The sequence below is a fragment of the Hordeum vulgare genome, chromosome 7H (genome assembly GCF_904849725.1).
Source record: "Hordeum vulgare subsp. vulgare chromosome 7H, MorexV3_pseudomolecules_assembly, whole genome shotgun sequence".
Lineage (NCBI taxonomy): Eukaryota > Viridiplantae > Streptophyta > Magnoliopsida > Poales > Poaceae > Hordeum > Hordeum vulgare.
In genome coordinates this window covers 11,348,060-11,361,257 of record NC_058524.1, presented here as the reverse complement: position 1 = coordinate 11,361,257, position 13,198 = coordinate 11,348,060, and the positions used below count along the sequence as shown (strand labels likewise).

At 44.9% G+C, this 13,198-nt stretch overlaps 1 protein-coding gene across 1 annotated transcript; it reads right to left on the bottom strand.

Moving 5' to 3' along the window:
* Positions 1–8,460: 8,460 nt before the first annotated feature.
* Positions 8,461–11,285, bottom strand: LOC123411972 (disease resistance protein RPM1-like). The gene is given in 3 exon segments (XM_045104933.1): positions 8,461–9,879; positions 9,881–10,912; positions 10,915–11,285. Coding segments are annotated over 3 exon segments (2,751 nt in total). The 5' UTR covers positions 11,221–11,285; the 3' UTR covers positions 8,461–8,466.
* Between the last annotated feature and the right edge of the window lie 1,913 nt (positions 11,286–13,198).

Below are 13,198 nucleotides of genomic sequence, written 5' to 3'. Positions count from 1 at the left end.
ATGAAGTAATTCATGAGGTTAAAAAATCTAATACTCCTGGGCTGATTCTCAAATTAGATTATGAAAAAGCATATGATCGGGTGAGCTGGGAGTTCCTGTTTGAGATGCTAGAATCTTGGGGTTTTGGCTCCAAATGGATTGTTTGGATCAAAAGTTTACTGTATCAAAGTACTTTTAGCATCCGGATTAATGATATGTCAGGCCCTTACTTTGTAGGGGGTAAAGGTCTCAAACAGGGGGACCCCATATCCCCGCTTCTATTCAACTTGGTGGCTGATGTATTTTCTAAAATGCTTACCAAAGCTTCCCACCAAGGATTGATTTCGGGGCTACTAACTAATGTGGTTCCGGGAGGGATTATTAGTCTTCAATATGTTGATGATACTCTCCTATTTCTAGAGGATTCCTATGAGAAAGTGAGAAATTTTAAATGGATTCTATCTTGCTTTGAAAATCTCTCGGGTATGAAAATCAACTTTCATAAAAGTGACCTCACCACTATTAACATGGATGAGGACAGAGGTAGGGTCTGTGCCCAGATTTTCTATTGTAACTTAGGTTCTTTCCCTATCAAATATCTGGGAGTGCCTTTGCACTATGATAAACTTAGAAGAGAAGATCTTCAACCATTAATAGACAGAATCATTAAGGGTATTTCTGGTTGGCTGGGATGATTTTGCTATGTGCTTGCATTGTTAGCATTCCGGCATATCTGATGGCTTTTATGAAATTCCCAAAATGGGCTATAAATGCTATTAATTCTCAGATGGCTCATTTCCTGTGGGGTAACATGGGGGATCAACATAAATATCACTTAGCTCATTGGGGTTTTGTCTCCAGGAAAAAAGAGTTTGGTGGTTTGGGGATTCCAAATATTAGAGAATATAATATGGCTTTGCTAGCATCTTGGGGCAAAAGATTCTTTAATGATATCGATAGTGATGGGAAAAAGCTTCTGGCCTACAAATATAATATCTCTAGTCCAAACATCTTCTGGTCCAGGCAACATGGGGGCTCTCCTTTTTGGAAGAGTATAACCTGGGCTTTAGAAGCTGCCAGGAATTTCTATCAATGGAAGATTGGTAATGGTGATAATATTAGATTCTGGCATGACATTTGGGCTGGGGAGTGTTCCCTGAAAGTGAGATTTTGGGAATTATTTGATATATGCAATCAGCACGACTGTGTTGTGTCTCAGGTTTGGGATGGTACAGCCCTTAGACTTTCCTTTAGAAGGTGTTAATAATAGAATTATGTCTAGCTGGGATGACCTGGTTGATCACATTAAAAAGTTTCCCATGTCTAGCTCCCCAGATAGGCCTATCTGGATGTTGGAGTCTAATGGTATCTATTCAGTTAGGTCCTTTTATAAGTGTATCAATTTTGGAGGAGTGGTCTCTCCTTGTGGAGACAAGTTATGGAAAATTATATGTCCTCAAAATATACATGTGTTGCTATGGCTTTGTCTGTATAACAAGATCTAACATGCTTGTTTTGCAAGGAGGGTGAATCTATGCAACATCTGTTTTTTGACTGTATTAATGCTGGTAGTTTGTGGTCTGTTATTTTTGATTTTTTCAATATTGGTAGAATTCAGTGCATTGATGATGTATGTTCCTTGTGGAAACTGCATAAAAGGAAACCTATGCTTAATCTGATCGTTGCTGCCTCCTTGTGGAGTATCTGGACTTTGAGGAATGAATTTTGTTTCCAGGGACGTACATGGAGAGGTTTGGACTGCGCTCTTGTCAAACTAAGAGGGACTTTCCAACGATGGATGGTTCTCTGCGACAATGCTCAAATGGTCATCCTGAAGAGGTTCATCTTGTTGTTGGACAAGCGTCGAGGGGAGCTCCTAAGGATTGCGTGGATCCAAGCTGCTAACTAAAGTTCCTTTTCTTTGGTTTGGTTGTAATTTGGGAGAAACTTAAGCCGACTTTAAGTTTGTTTGTGGATGTATGTTTTGTGTTGGCTATGAGGGCTTATAGCCTGGGAGGTTTTCAGGACATGTCCGTTTAGGTCATGCCTGTGGTTGCTGGGTGGAGTAGATGATCTTTTCTCTGTACTGGTTGTAGGGTGACTGTGGCTGCTTCGTTCAATAAAATGAGGTAGGGGGAAACCCCTTTCATTCAAAAAATAATAATTAAACTTGATGTACCACTGTCTAGAGGTTTGCCTTAGCCCATAAATGGATTTCTTTAGGCGGCATCCCATATTTTCCTTGCCTTCCATGATAAAACCCTTGGGTTGTTTCATGTAGACATCTTCTTCTAAATCTCCGTTTAGAAATGCCGTCTTTACATCCATTTGATGCATCTCTAAATCAAAATGAGCAACTAGTGCCATTATGATTCTGAAGGAATCCTTACAAGAGACCGGAGAAAAAGTCTCATTGTAGTCTATCCCTTCTCTTTGTGTGAATCCTTTTGCCACAAGTCAGGCTTTATACTTATATATATTCCCATTAGAGTCATACTTTGTTTTGTAGACCCATTTGCAGCCTACTGCATTTGCTCCTTTAGGAATAATCTCTAAGTCCCAAACATTATTGGAACTCATCGATTTCATCTCATCTTCCATTGCCTCTAGCCATTTTGATGAGTGAGGGCTTTTAATGGCTTCTTCGTATGTGGTGGGATCACCTTCCATATGAACCATTTCCGTGTTATAGACTTTATAAACAGTAGAAATAGCAGGTCTTCTTGTTCTATTAGACCTTCTAAGTGCCTCATTGTCTGGCACACTTTCTACTATTTCTTGTTGCACTTCCCTTTCATGATCAACAACGGGTTCAGTCGGCTCGTGAAGGACAGGTTCCGGGTCTTCTCCCATAGTTGTCATCGTTTGGAGTCACAGCGGGCAGCGAGAAAAATGGCTCTTGAATCAGCGGAATGGGTGCATGCACCCTTTTCTCCTCATCATCGTTTGGAGTCACAGCAGGTAGCGAGAAAAATGGCTCTTGAATCAGCGGAATGGGTGCATGCACCCTTTTCTCCTCAAGATCAATTTTCCAAGCTACCAAGATCCCCCTCATCATTTCGTCCTCTAAGAAGACAACATGTCTCGTTTCTACAAACTTTGTGTATCTGTCTGGATAGTAGAAACGAAAACCTTTCGATCTATCAGGGTAGCCAATGAAATGGCAACTCACTGTCTTTGGATCTAACTTTCCAATGTTTGGATTAAACATTTTGGCCTCAGCTGGACATCCCCACACTCTGAAGTGTTGCAGGGATGGCACTCTTCCTATCCATAGCCCGTGCGGTGTTTTGGGCACCGACTTGCTTGGTACTCTGTTGAGAATGTGAATGGCGGTTTTAAACGCCTCCATCCACAATCCCAATGGCATGTCGGAGTAGCTCATCATGCTGCGCACCATATCCATGAGGGTACGGTTACGCCTTTCAGCTACTCCATTTTGCTGAGGCTCGCCTGACATTGAATATTGGGCGACAATGTCAGTCTCCTGCAAGAACTTTGCAAAAGGTCCACGGACTTGGTCATATGGTGTGTGTCGACCGTAGTACTCCCCCCACGGTCTGACCTCACAATCTTAATCTTTTTGTCAAGTTGATTTTCAACTTCAGCTTTGAATATCTTGAATTTATCCAATGCCTCATTTCTTTCTTTGATTGGATAAATGTAACCGAAGCGAGAGTAATCATCTGTGAATGTTATGAACGAATCATAACCATCCACACTTTTCACCGGAAACGGTCCACAAATATCAGTGTGGATAATTTCTAGTGTTCCTGTGCTTCGGTTTGCACCTTTCTTTATCTGTTTTACATATTTTCCTTTAATGCAATCTATGCATTGTTCTAAGTCAGAGAACTCCAACTTTGGAAGAATTTCGCTTTTGATTAATCTTTCTATTCTCCCCCCTGGAAATATGGCCCAATCGACAGTGCCATAATTTCGAGGAGTCGTGAGTTCTCTTTCTTTTCTTTTGTTCGTTGTTCGACGAATAACTTTGCACATTCACATTATTTGCATAATTCACTTTGTCACGAATTGATAACAAATAAAGCTCATCATGAAGAAAGGCATCACATACATAATCATTATTGTACCAAATGGTACATTTACCATGTCCAAAAAAACATTGATAATTGTCTTTGTCTAAGCATGAAACACTTATTAAGTTCCTATTACATGAAGGCACAAAAAGTACATCTCTAAGCAAAAGCTTGAATCCTTCGGTTAGCTCCAAGGAGACGTCACCTACAGCTTCAACTTCTGCTTGGACACCATTTGTGACTTGAATACTTCTTTCTTTTTGGCACATGGTCCTCTTCAAACTGAATCCCTGTAAAGTGTTTGCAACATGAACAGTTGCTCCTGAGTCAATCCACCAAGTAGATTTTGAAAACTTTAAATACAGAGATTCATTTACAAAGGAAACAATATCTTTACCTCTCTTTGCCATGGAGGCCTTTAGCCAGGTAGGGTAGTTCTTCTTGTAGTGCCCTTTCCCGTGGCAGTACATACAAGTGTCCTTGTCTACTATTATTGACTTTGGTTGATAATGAGCGGGAGCCTTGCCTTGAACTTTGCCCTGTGGCTTTGAGGGAGAACCTTTGTTGGGTTGGAAAACTCTTTTCTTTTCCTTCACATAGTTCAAGGAGCCACCATGTGAGGCCTTGATTCTCTCCTCTTCCCGTGAGCACATGGCAATGACCTTTTCAATATCCCATGTCTCGGGCTACATGTTGTAGTTCACAACAAAGGTCTCAAACTCCTTAGGCAGCGAAGCCATGACCAGGTGGACGAGGAGAGCTGGTTTAATCTCCAGATCCGCATCCATGGGCTTAAGCTTGGTTTTCGTGTTGCTCATCCTAAGGATGTGCTCCCTTATGCCATGGCCACCTCCATTGTAGCTCTCCGTCACCAGTTGTTTGATCAACTGGGTGGCATATGTCTTAGAAGAGCCAGTAAACTGACTCTTTATCTTGTTTAGCATCTCCTTTGCAGTAGGACACTCTGCTATTGAGCCCACGATGGTGGTCTCAATGGTGTTCTTTATAAACGCCAAACATTTCTTGTTGGCATTTATCCATAACCTGTTGCATATGGAGTAGGACATCTTCTCTTTGCCACAATCCCATTGCTTTTTCTCCCAACTCTCATCATCCTCATCAGCATCTCTGACCGGGTCTGAGGGTGCAACTAGTTGTGGTTGCTCCAGAACCCAGTCCACCTCAGCAATGCAGAGAGCCATGTCAACCTTCTTCCTCCACTCAGAGTAATTATCCCCTCTGAGTGTAGGAACGTCCTTTAGACAGCTCATTAGGTGAAAACCTCCTGAAATCACAATTTACGCGAGATCAGTACGACAATTATATGCATTAAATAACGTTGTTTAAAATAATCATACAATTGCCTATGCAAATTAATCTACATTACCGTTGGGCAAATGATAGAAATAAATGCATCCTTTTGCAATATGCAACATGATCATGTTACTAAACAACGTTGGTCACAATAATAGCATGACCACATTTCATATTTCATTTAGGAGCGGAAAACGTGAAATTAAAATTTCATATGCCTTTTAACTTTACAGAAAATAATTCTGTCATTTAATATAAAATTCGTGAACTTTATTAATGCTTTTATAAAGATCATGAACTTTTCTTTTTCTAAAAAACTATTTTATTTTCAGAAACCCTTTTATTTTCTTTTCAGAAAAATAATATTACAATTCTGTGTAAATTGACAGAAACTTTGAAAAATTTCTTTTTCTTTTTTAATCATGTTTTCGTAGGAAAAAATCCTAGAAAAAACCTTTGAATCTGCCTTAATAGACAAAACTGAAAATCCTTTTAAAAGAAAAATGGCCAACATGGGCTGGCCTGGCTATTGCCGGCTTGTGTCAGCCCGCTAGCCAGACGCCTCGACCTGGGGCCCCCTGGCGCGGCGCGCCTCCCTCAGGCCTTCGCCTGGGCCGGCCTGTGGCCTGGCCTTTCTCCCCCGGGCCTGGTGCGAATGCAGCCCAACAGGCCCGACCGTCATATAGGGTTTCGCTGGGAAGATCTTGGCCGTTCAGGCTCATCCAACGGCTCCCCACGCTCATAGGTAGAACAAAAATGGGGGGGAGCCGGCAGGAGGGGAAACCCTAGCGTCATTTCCCTCCCACAGTGCCGCTCTCTCTCGGTCCTCTCCTTCCCCGAGCGCGTCGCGACAGCAGTGTCTCGCGCCGACGGCTGCAGCTCTCCCTCGCGCCGGCGGCTTCCATGCCTCGCCGAGGAGGGTCCTGGGAACCCAGCACCGCACCTTTCTTTCCCTAGCGCGGCTCTGCTCCCGCAGCCCCTCGCGTGGCTCCCTGCAGGGCGCTCGTCGTGGTGGCCGATGGGCTCCCACAGCTCTCTGGCCGCAAGGCCCTCCTGTTCCTCGCATCGGCGGCTGCCATGCCCCACCAAGGAGGAGGCCTTGGGGCCAGCGTCGCACCTCTCGCGCGGAGGCCTGCAGCCCCGCCGGAGGGGCTGGGGATGGCTGGCGGCCGTGGAGACCGAGGGTCCCACGCCGCACGCGCCCGTTGTTTTCTCCCCTCCTCTACCGCGACACCTACGACCACGGCGCCTAGCATTTCATGCCATGGCGAGCAGCGGCGCCTCCCTTCACTCCCCTTGCCGGTGCGCGCCCTCTCCCGAGGGAGAGCGCGCCGCCGTCAAGTGGTGTGTTGGGGTGCCTTTTGTCCCTGCTGAGAGGGTGCTCCATGGCCATGTTCCTTTGTCCCGCGGCCTTAGGCCTATGGCGCCGCGACCACCCCTTCGCCGGTGGTGCGTTTCCCTTAGCGGAAGCGCACCGCCGTCGAACGGCGTGTTTGCGGTGCCCTTTTCTTTTTTCCTTTGGCCTATGCCGTGTCTTTGCATGTTCCTCTCACCCTTTTTTTGCCTTTTCTGGATCGGATCCGTTTACTTTCTTGTTGGATCTTGATCCGTTCTTTGCCTCCGAGGAGGTAGGTTCTTCTTCCCCACACCTCGGCTTGCTGATGCGTGTGGGATCGAGAGGAATAGGCGCGTCCTTGCGGCGGCGCTTCTTTGCCGACGAGGCCCGAGGCCATCTTCAGTGCTTTTGGGGAGGGTATACTTTTCTCTTTCGTTTCTTTTAACCGAACCACATCTTATCCTAGTGGCTCAAGATACCAATGATAGATCATGTGGATTGACTAGGGTAGATGAGTCACGGTAGTGCCCGTAGGTTTACCTTGTCCTGAGCTGGATGAGCTACCGCCGGTCTCCATCGGTGCGGTAGCAACGACGGTGACGGAGAAGGAGGTTTGGCGTAGGTGGAGCTTCCCTTGAGCATCGCGCTAAACCTAGATCGGATAGGTATGTCGGTAGGGGTGTGACGGCGGCGAATCTCGTAGTTCGTGCCCCGGCACCCCAACGTCTTTTATATAGCGTGGGTCATAGGGGTCCACCAACCATAATGGGTTGGGAGCCCCCGATCAGGGCGCATAGATCAAGGCCCGTTGGGCCGTTGGACCCACGTGGTGAGAGATCAATCTAACAGTTAATTCCAGTGTCTTCTGACAGACACGATTTTGGCGTTACATTAGTGTGCTTTTCTTTTGTGAATATATTTTCAGGAGTGAAACGGCCTGTTTGTGAATTGATTTTCATTGTAAATTTGAAATCTAACTATCTTTTGCGTAGGATTCTTCAGCTAGTTTGTGGGCAGTACCCACTTGCGTGGAGTGGTCGAGTAAAATCGCATGTAACATTTCCAGCCATTAGATCTACTCCCTTTGTACTCGTTCTTCCCAACTACAAATATTTAGCATTCAGACCATAGCATCAAGGGTTTACTGGCCGTGACCATACCAGAGTGAGAATGAATACATGTGCCGTAATGAATCACAAGCAAATTTTAATTTTTGGAAGAGTAAAAGAATACCTGAACCTTAAGGCTTACTAAGGAAGGCTTTTAGTTCCAAGCCACGGCTGAAATATGTAAAATTATACTTGGTTGTCACTTCTCAAGCAGCAGTAGCACACACGAATGAAAGTACACAGGTAATTAGTGTACAGAAAAGAAAAAAGTCTGAAAAGGGAAACACAACTGAGTCATTCTTATCTTACTACAATAAGCACACACGAATAGCAGCACATAAATTAGTTTGAATTAATGTGGAAACACAAGTCGCTCGCAGTCTCATGACAAGTGTCGTCTTTTATCACAATTGGCAGTGGTGAACGCAGGCAGTACTGTAGTAGTAGCAGAAGTGAAGCTATGTACGTAGTAGCAGACGGTATTGCAGCAAACGGTGGACATGTGCAGTTGGACAAGGAAACCCGGACTGTAAGTTAAGCAGATCACAAGAGCATCTTCCTTCCTTCCTTCCAACAGGTGACCTGCATAACAAACACCATAACACATCAGCATGTCAAACTAGCTAGTACGACTACGGACCGGGAAGGAAGCAAGTAATGGTACACGTTTACTGACCAGAGTAGCAGTTCAATCTCGGAGAGTATACCGCCACTTCCCTTGAATTGCAGAGCACTGGCACAGGGATGTGAACAAGTCATTGGTGATTTCGCGGAAGGTTAGATACTGGAGGGGCAGGAGGAACTCAATGCCGGGTGGGACCTCCGTCATGCTGCTGAGGTTGACTAAGAATAGTTTCTCCAGGCTTGCCATGGCACCTTCTGCTATCTCTAGCCGACTCACATTAGGCAGGTCTCTTAGAAAGAGAATCTTTAGCATGGGAAACCACCCCGCGAGAAACGTCAGCTGCTCTCCGTTGTATGCTTTGCTGAACTCTAGACGTGTCAAGTTTGACAACCGAGAAAGGGATGGCAGGGGTTCTTCTCTCAGCTGTGACCATAATAGAGACAATGCATACAAGTTTTGTCCCCCAACAGCTTGGAAGAGAGGAGACTCGTCCAATGCCCCTTCAGCTAGTCGTCCTCTCAAAACTAGATTTTGCAGGCTTGGCAGGCAGACATTCAACAAAAGAACCTCGTTCTCATCGCTTGCATTCACTTCTAGGTAGGACAAATGCCGCATATGAACTAGAGATTCACTGATAAGTCCACAGTAACTTCCCTTCACATTCCATAACCTCAAGCTTCTCATTTGCCTCAGCACCCCTAAATGCCTAAGAGACTCATCTTGTGCTGCCAATGATTGCAATGTCTGCAGATTAGTTAGATTTCCAAGACCATTGGGGATATGCACACCACTCAGACATTTAAAATCCCTCCCTGTTCGATCAAATACTCTCTCAGCAAATAAGTGCCTGAGCTTCTTTAGTTTTACAATCCCACTAGGCAACTCATGTATGTCAGATTCAAAAAGGTCCAACGTCAGCAAATTTTAAAGCTTCTCAACAGATTTCGGGAGCTTCTTCACTTTTGAATCACGCAAACCCAAATAGCGGAGATTAAAAAGATCTCCAATGGCATCTGGAATCTTCTTGATGGGTAGACCACTTAATTCTAGCACTGTCAGGTATCTTGACTCATTACACAACAGAGGTAGTAGAGTGAATGATGACTTGCTATCACCCAGTGTAATGACAGTCCGGAGCTGGTGCATATTGGAAAATGGCTGCTGAATATCCTTCTTTAGTTTGTGAAGTACCAACCGACGTCCATCCATCTCAAGAGACCCCCCACACTGATCCTCATAACTAACACCAAAACAGTTCTTCTTGCACAAATCAATTGCCAGTTCACGTACGAGATCGTGCATTCTGAATTTCTTCATCCTATCAAATGAGTTCCTCTCAACAAGTTGCAACATGTTTCTATCAACCAACTCTTTTAGATAGCATTCTGCCACTTCTTCTAGTGTGCTTTCACCCCTCTCCTCGATGAACCCCTCTGCTGTCCATAACCGGACAAGTTGTTTCCTTTTAAAATGATAAGTCTTCTGGAAATAAGCTGCAGTACAGGAAACAACTTTTCAAGTATGTTGGGAGGTAGATGAAGCTCAGATGCAAAACATTCCTTATGTGGTCCAGCCTTGAATTGTTAATAATCTCCCAGCCCAGTTGGTCATTTATTCTTCTCCATTCTTCCACGGTTTTCTCACGCACACGCAACATGCTACCAACTGACACAATAGCAAGAGGCAAGCCTTTGCACTTGCTAACTATTTCCATGGACGATGGCTTCATTTCTGTAGGACATTGATGATTTGTATCGCTTGGAAAGGCTTTCTTACAAAAGAGATCCCAAGCCTTGTCTTCTGGTAAAGCTTCCAGTGTTAAGATACGCCCTCCAGAAGCAAGTGCGGCAACATGGGCATCCCTTGTTGTGAGCATCACTCTACTGCCCTTATCATTGTGAACAAACATCCTTGACAAATCATAAAATGCTTCATAAGTCCAAACATCATCCAATATGATCAAGTACTTCCTTTGCTCCAGATATTTCTTTACTGTCTCTTCAAGGCTCATGATGTCCATAGACAGAGTGCTAGATAGAACACTGACATTATCTTTAAAAAGTTCTTTGATTATATTTCTCATGACATCTTCTCTAGAATAAGTTTGAGAGATGGAGACCCAAGCGTGACACTGGAATTTCTCCCTCTCCTTCTTGTAGACATTTGCAGCTAAAGCAGTTTTACCAAGACCTCCCATTCCGAGCAGAGCTATCACAGAGTAGTCCAGATCATCACCTTCCAACCACTCCTCGAGTTTTTCTCTGTTTTTATCCACCCCCACTAGATCTTCTTCATCAAGGGAGCGTGAAATGTTTGCTAGATCTTGGGATCTCTTAACAATGTAATTTGAGTTGCTTGCATCCCTGTTATTTATTGTGGGAACCCAACGGTTTTTTGTATCCGAGAGGTGTGAAAGATCTTTCTCTATTTCCTTCACCTTGGAAGCTACCTTGTTCAAAGAAAGCAGAGATCTTGGCTTCTTGAAACCCTTCTTCAGAAAAAAAAACAACAACCAATATCTTGTTCCCGACCAACAAGATACAAGTACTCATCCACCATGTCCTCCATCACATATGCTACTTTCTGTACCTCCTCCAACCAGCCCTCATATACTTGATTGTTGCGACTACGAATGTCCATCTGACATAGAACATCATGCATTATACGAAGCTCCCTACCAACACGGCCCATACTGCCCTGTAGTTCTAGTAGTTGTGTGCCATACTTTCCCAACTGTACGCTGGCCTGGTCTGCCGCTGCCTTTGCCAAGGCAATTCCAATCTTCCTAATGGCTAGAAGAATCACAATCTCCGCCATTACTATGAGAATTGTAATGTCTCAGTTTTAGGTGGTGCCCTGGTTGTATATTCTCCTCCTTATGATCAGAATGACCACTGTAAAATGAAGTGATACGTTAATTATACAAAATAATAGTGAAATTCTACTACTGGCAATTACGAATCGCCTGCAAAAACACTTCAAAACTCAACATACACTTGCCATAACACTTTAAAACTCTCCAACCACAATGGAAAAGTAAAATAAGTAGAATTTTCCCAAGAAATACTACTAAAGTCTTAATTCATATTGTTAAGTCTTCTAATTCTAACCGAGATAGCCAAACAAAATCAGCTCTTTCGACATGCATGTCCATGAATTTTAAAACACTTGAGATTGTGCTATAGTCAACTATGGCAAACAGAATGTTATTAACTGGCAACAAGAATCAATGACACTTCACGAAATAACTGCTCATGTATGTTCCTCTTCCCTATAGGGATATATTAGGGAACCAAGCCAAAGAGGAAACTAATCTGGCATACCTGTCGGATTGCCAATATGCATATTCTACTTCCGAGTAACTTAGTTCAATATTTCCTTGGTCTCTATGTAATTAACTGTTGGAAATATGCCCTAGAGGCAATAATAAAATGGTTATTATCATATTTCCTTGTTCATGATAATCGTCTATCGTTCATGCTATAATTGTATTAACAGGAAACAGTAATACATGTGTGAATGAATAGATCACAATGTGTCCCTAGCAAGCCTCTAGTTGGCTAGCTCATTAGTCAATAGATGATCATGGTTTCCTGATCATGGACATTGGCTGTCATTGATAACGGGATCACATCATTGGGAGAATGATGTGGTGGACAAGACCCAATCCTAAGCCTAGCACTAGATCGTATAGTTCGTACGCTAATGCTTTTCTAATGTCAACTATCTTTTCCTTCGACCGTGAGATTGTGCAACTCCCGGATACCGTAGGAGTGCTTTGGGTGTATCAAACGTCACAACGTAACTGGGTGACTATAAAGGTGCACTACGGGTACCTCCGAAAGTGTCTGTTGGGTTGGCACGAATCGAGATCGGGATTTGTCACTCCGTGTGACGGAGAGGTATCTCTGGGCCCACTCGGTAGAACATCATCATGAGCTCAATGTGACTAAGGAGTTAGTCACATGAGGAGCTCCGGAATGGTCCGGAGGTAAAGATTGATATATAGGACGGATGGTTTCGGACACCGGAAGTGTTTCGGGCATCACCGGTAACGTACCGGGACCACCGGGACCACCGGAGGTGGTCCCGGGGGACCACCGGAAAGGGGGCAACGACCCCGGGAGGCTAGATGGGCTAAGTGGGGAAGGGAACCAGCCCCTAAGTGGGCTGGTGCGCCCCCACCCAGCCCATGTGCACCAGAAAAAGGGGGAAGGGGGGGAACCCTAACTTAGGTGGGCCTTAGGCCCACCAGAGGGGTGCGCCACCCCCTCCTCCCCATCTGGCCGCTACACCCCCCATCTGGGAGGGCTGCCGCACCCCCTAGGGTGGGAACCCTAGGGGTGGCACCCCCTCTCCCCTTCCCCTATATATAGTGGGCACTTTTGGCCTTTGGAGGACACGGTTTTCCCTCTCCCTCGGCTCAGCCCTGCACTTCTTCCTCCTCCTCTCTGCCGGCGCTTGGCGAAGCCCTGCCGGGAGACCTCGTCTCTCCACCAACACCACGTTGTCGTGTTGCTGGTCTTCTTCCCCAACCTCTCCCTCCTCCTTGCTGGATCAAGGTGCGGGAGACGTCACCGGGCTGCACGTGTGTTGAACGCGGAGGTGCCGTCGTTCGGCACTAGATCGGAATCGCTGCAAGTACGACTCCATCAACCGCGTTCTAGCAACGCTTCCGCTTAGTGATCTTAAAAGGTATGAAGATGCTCTTACCCCTCTCTCGTTGCTGGTCTCTCCATAGGAAGATCTGAACATGCGTAGGAAAATTTTGAATTTATGCTACGTTACCCAACAG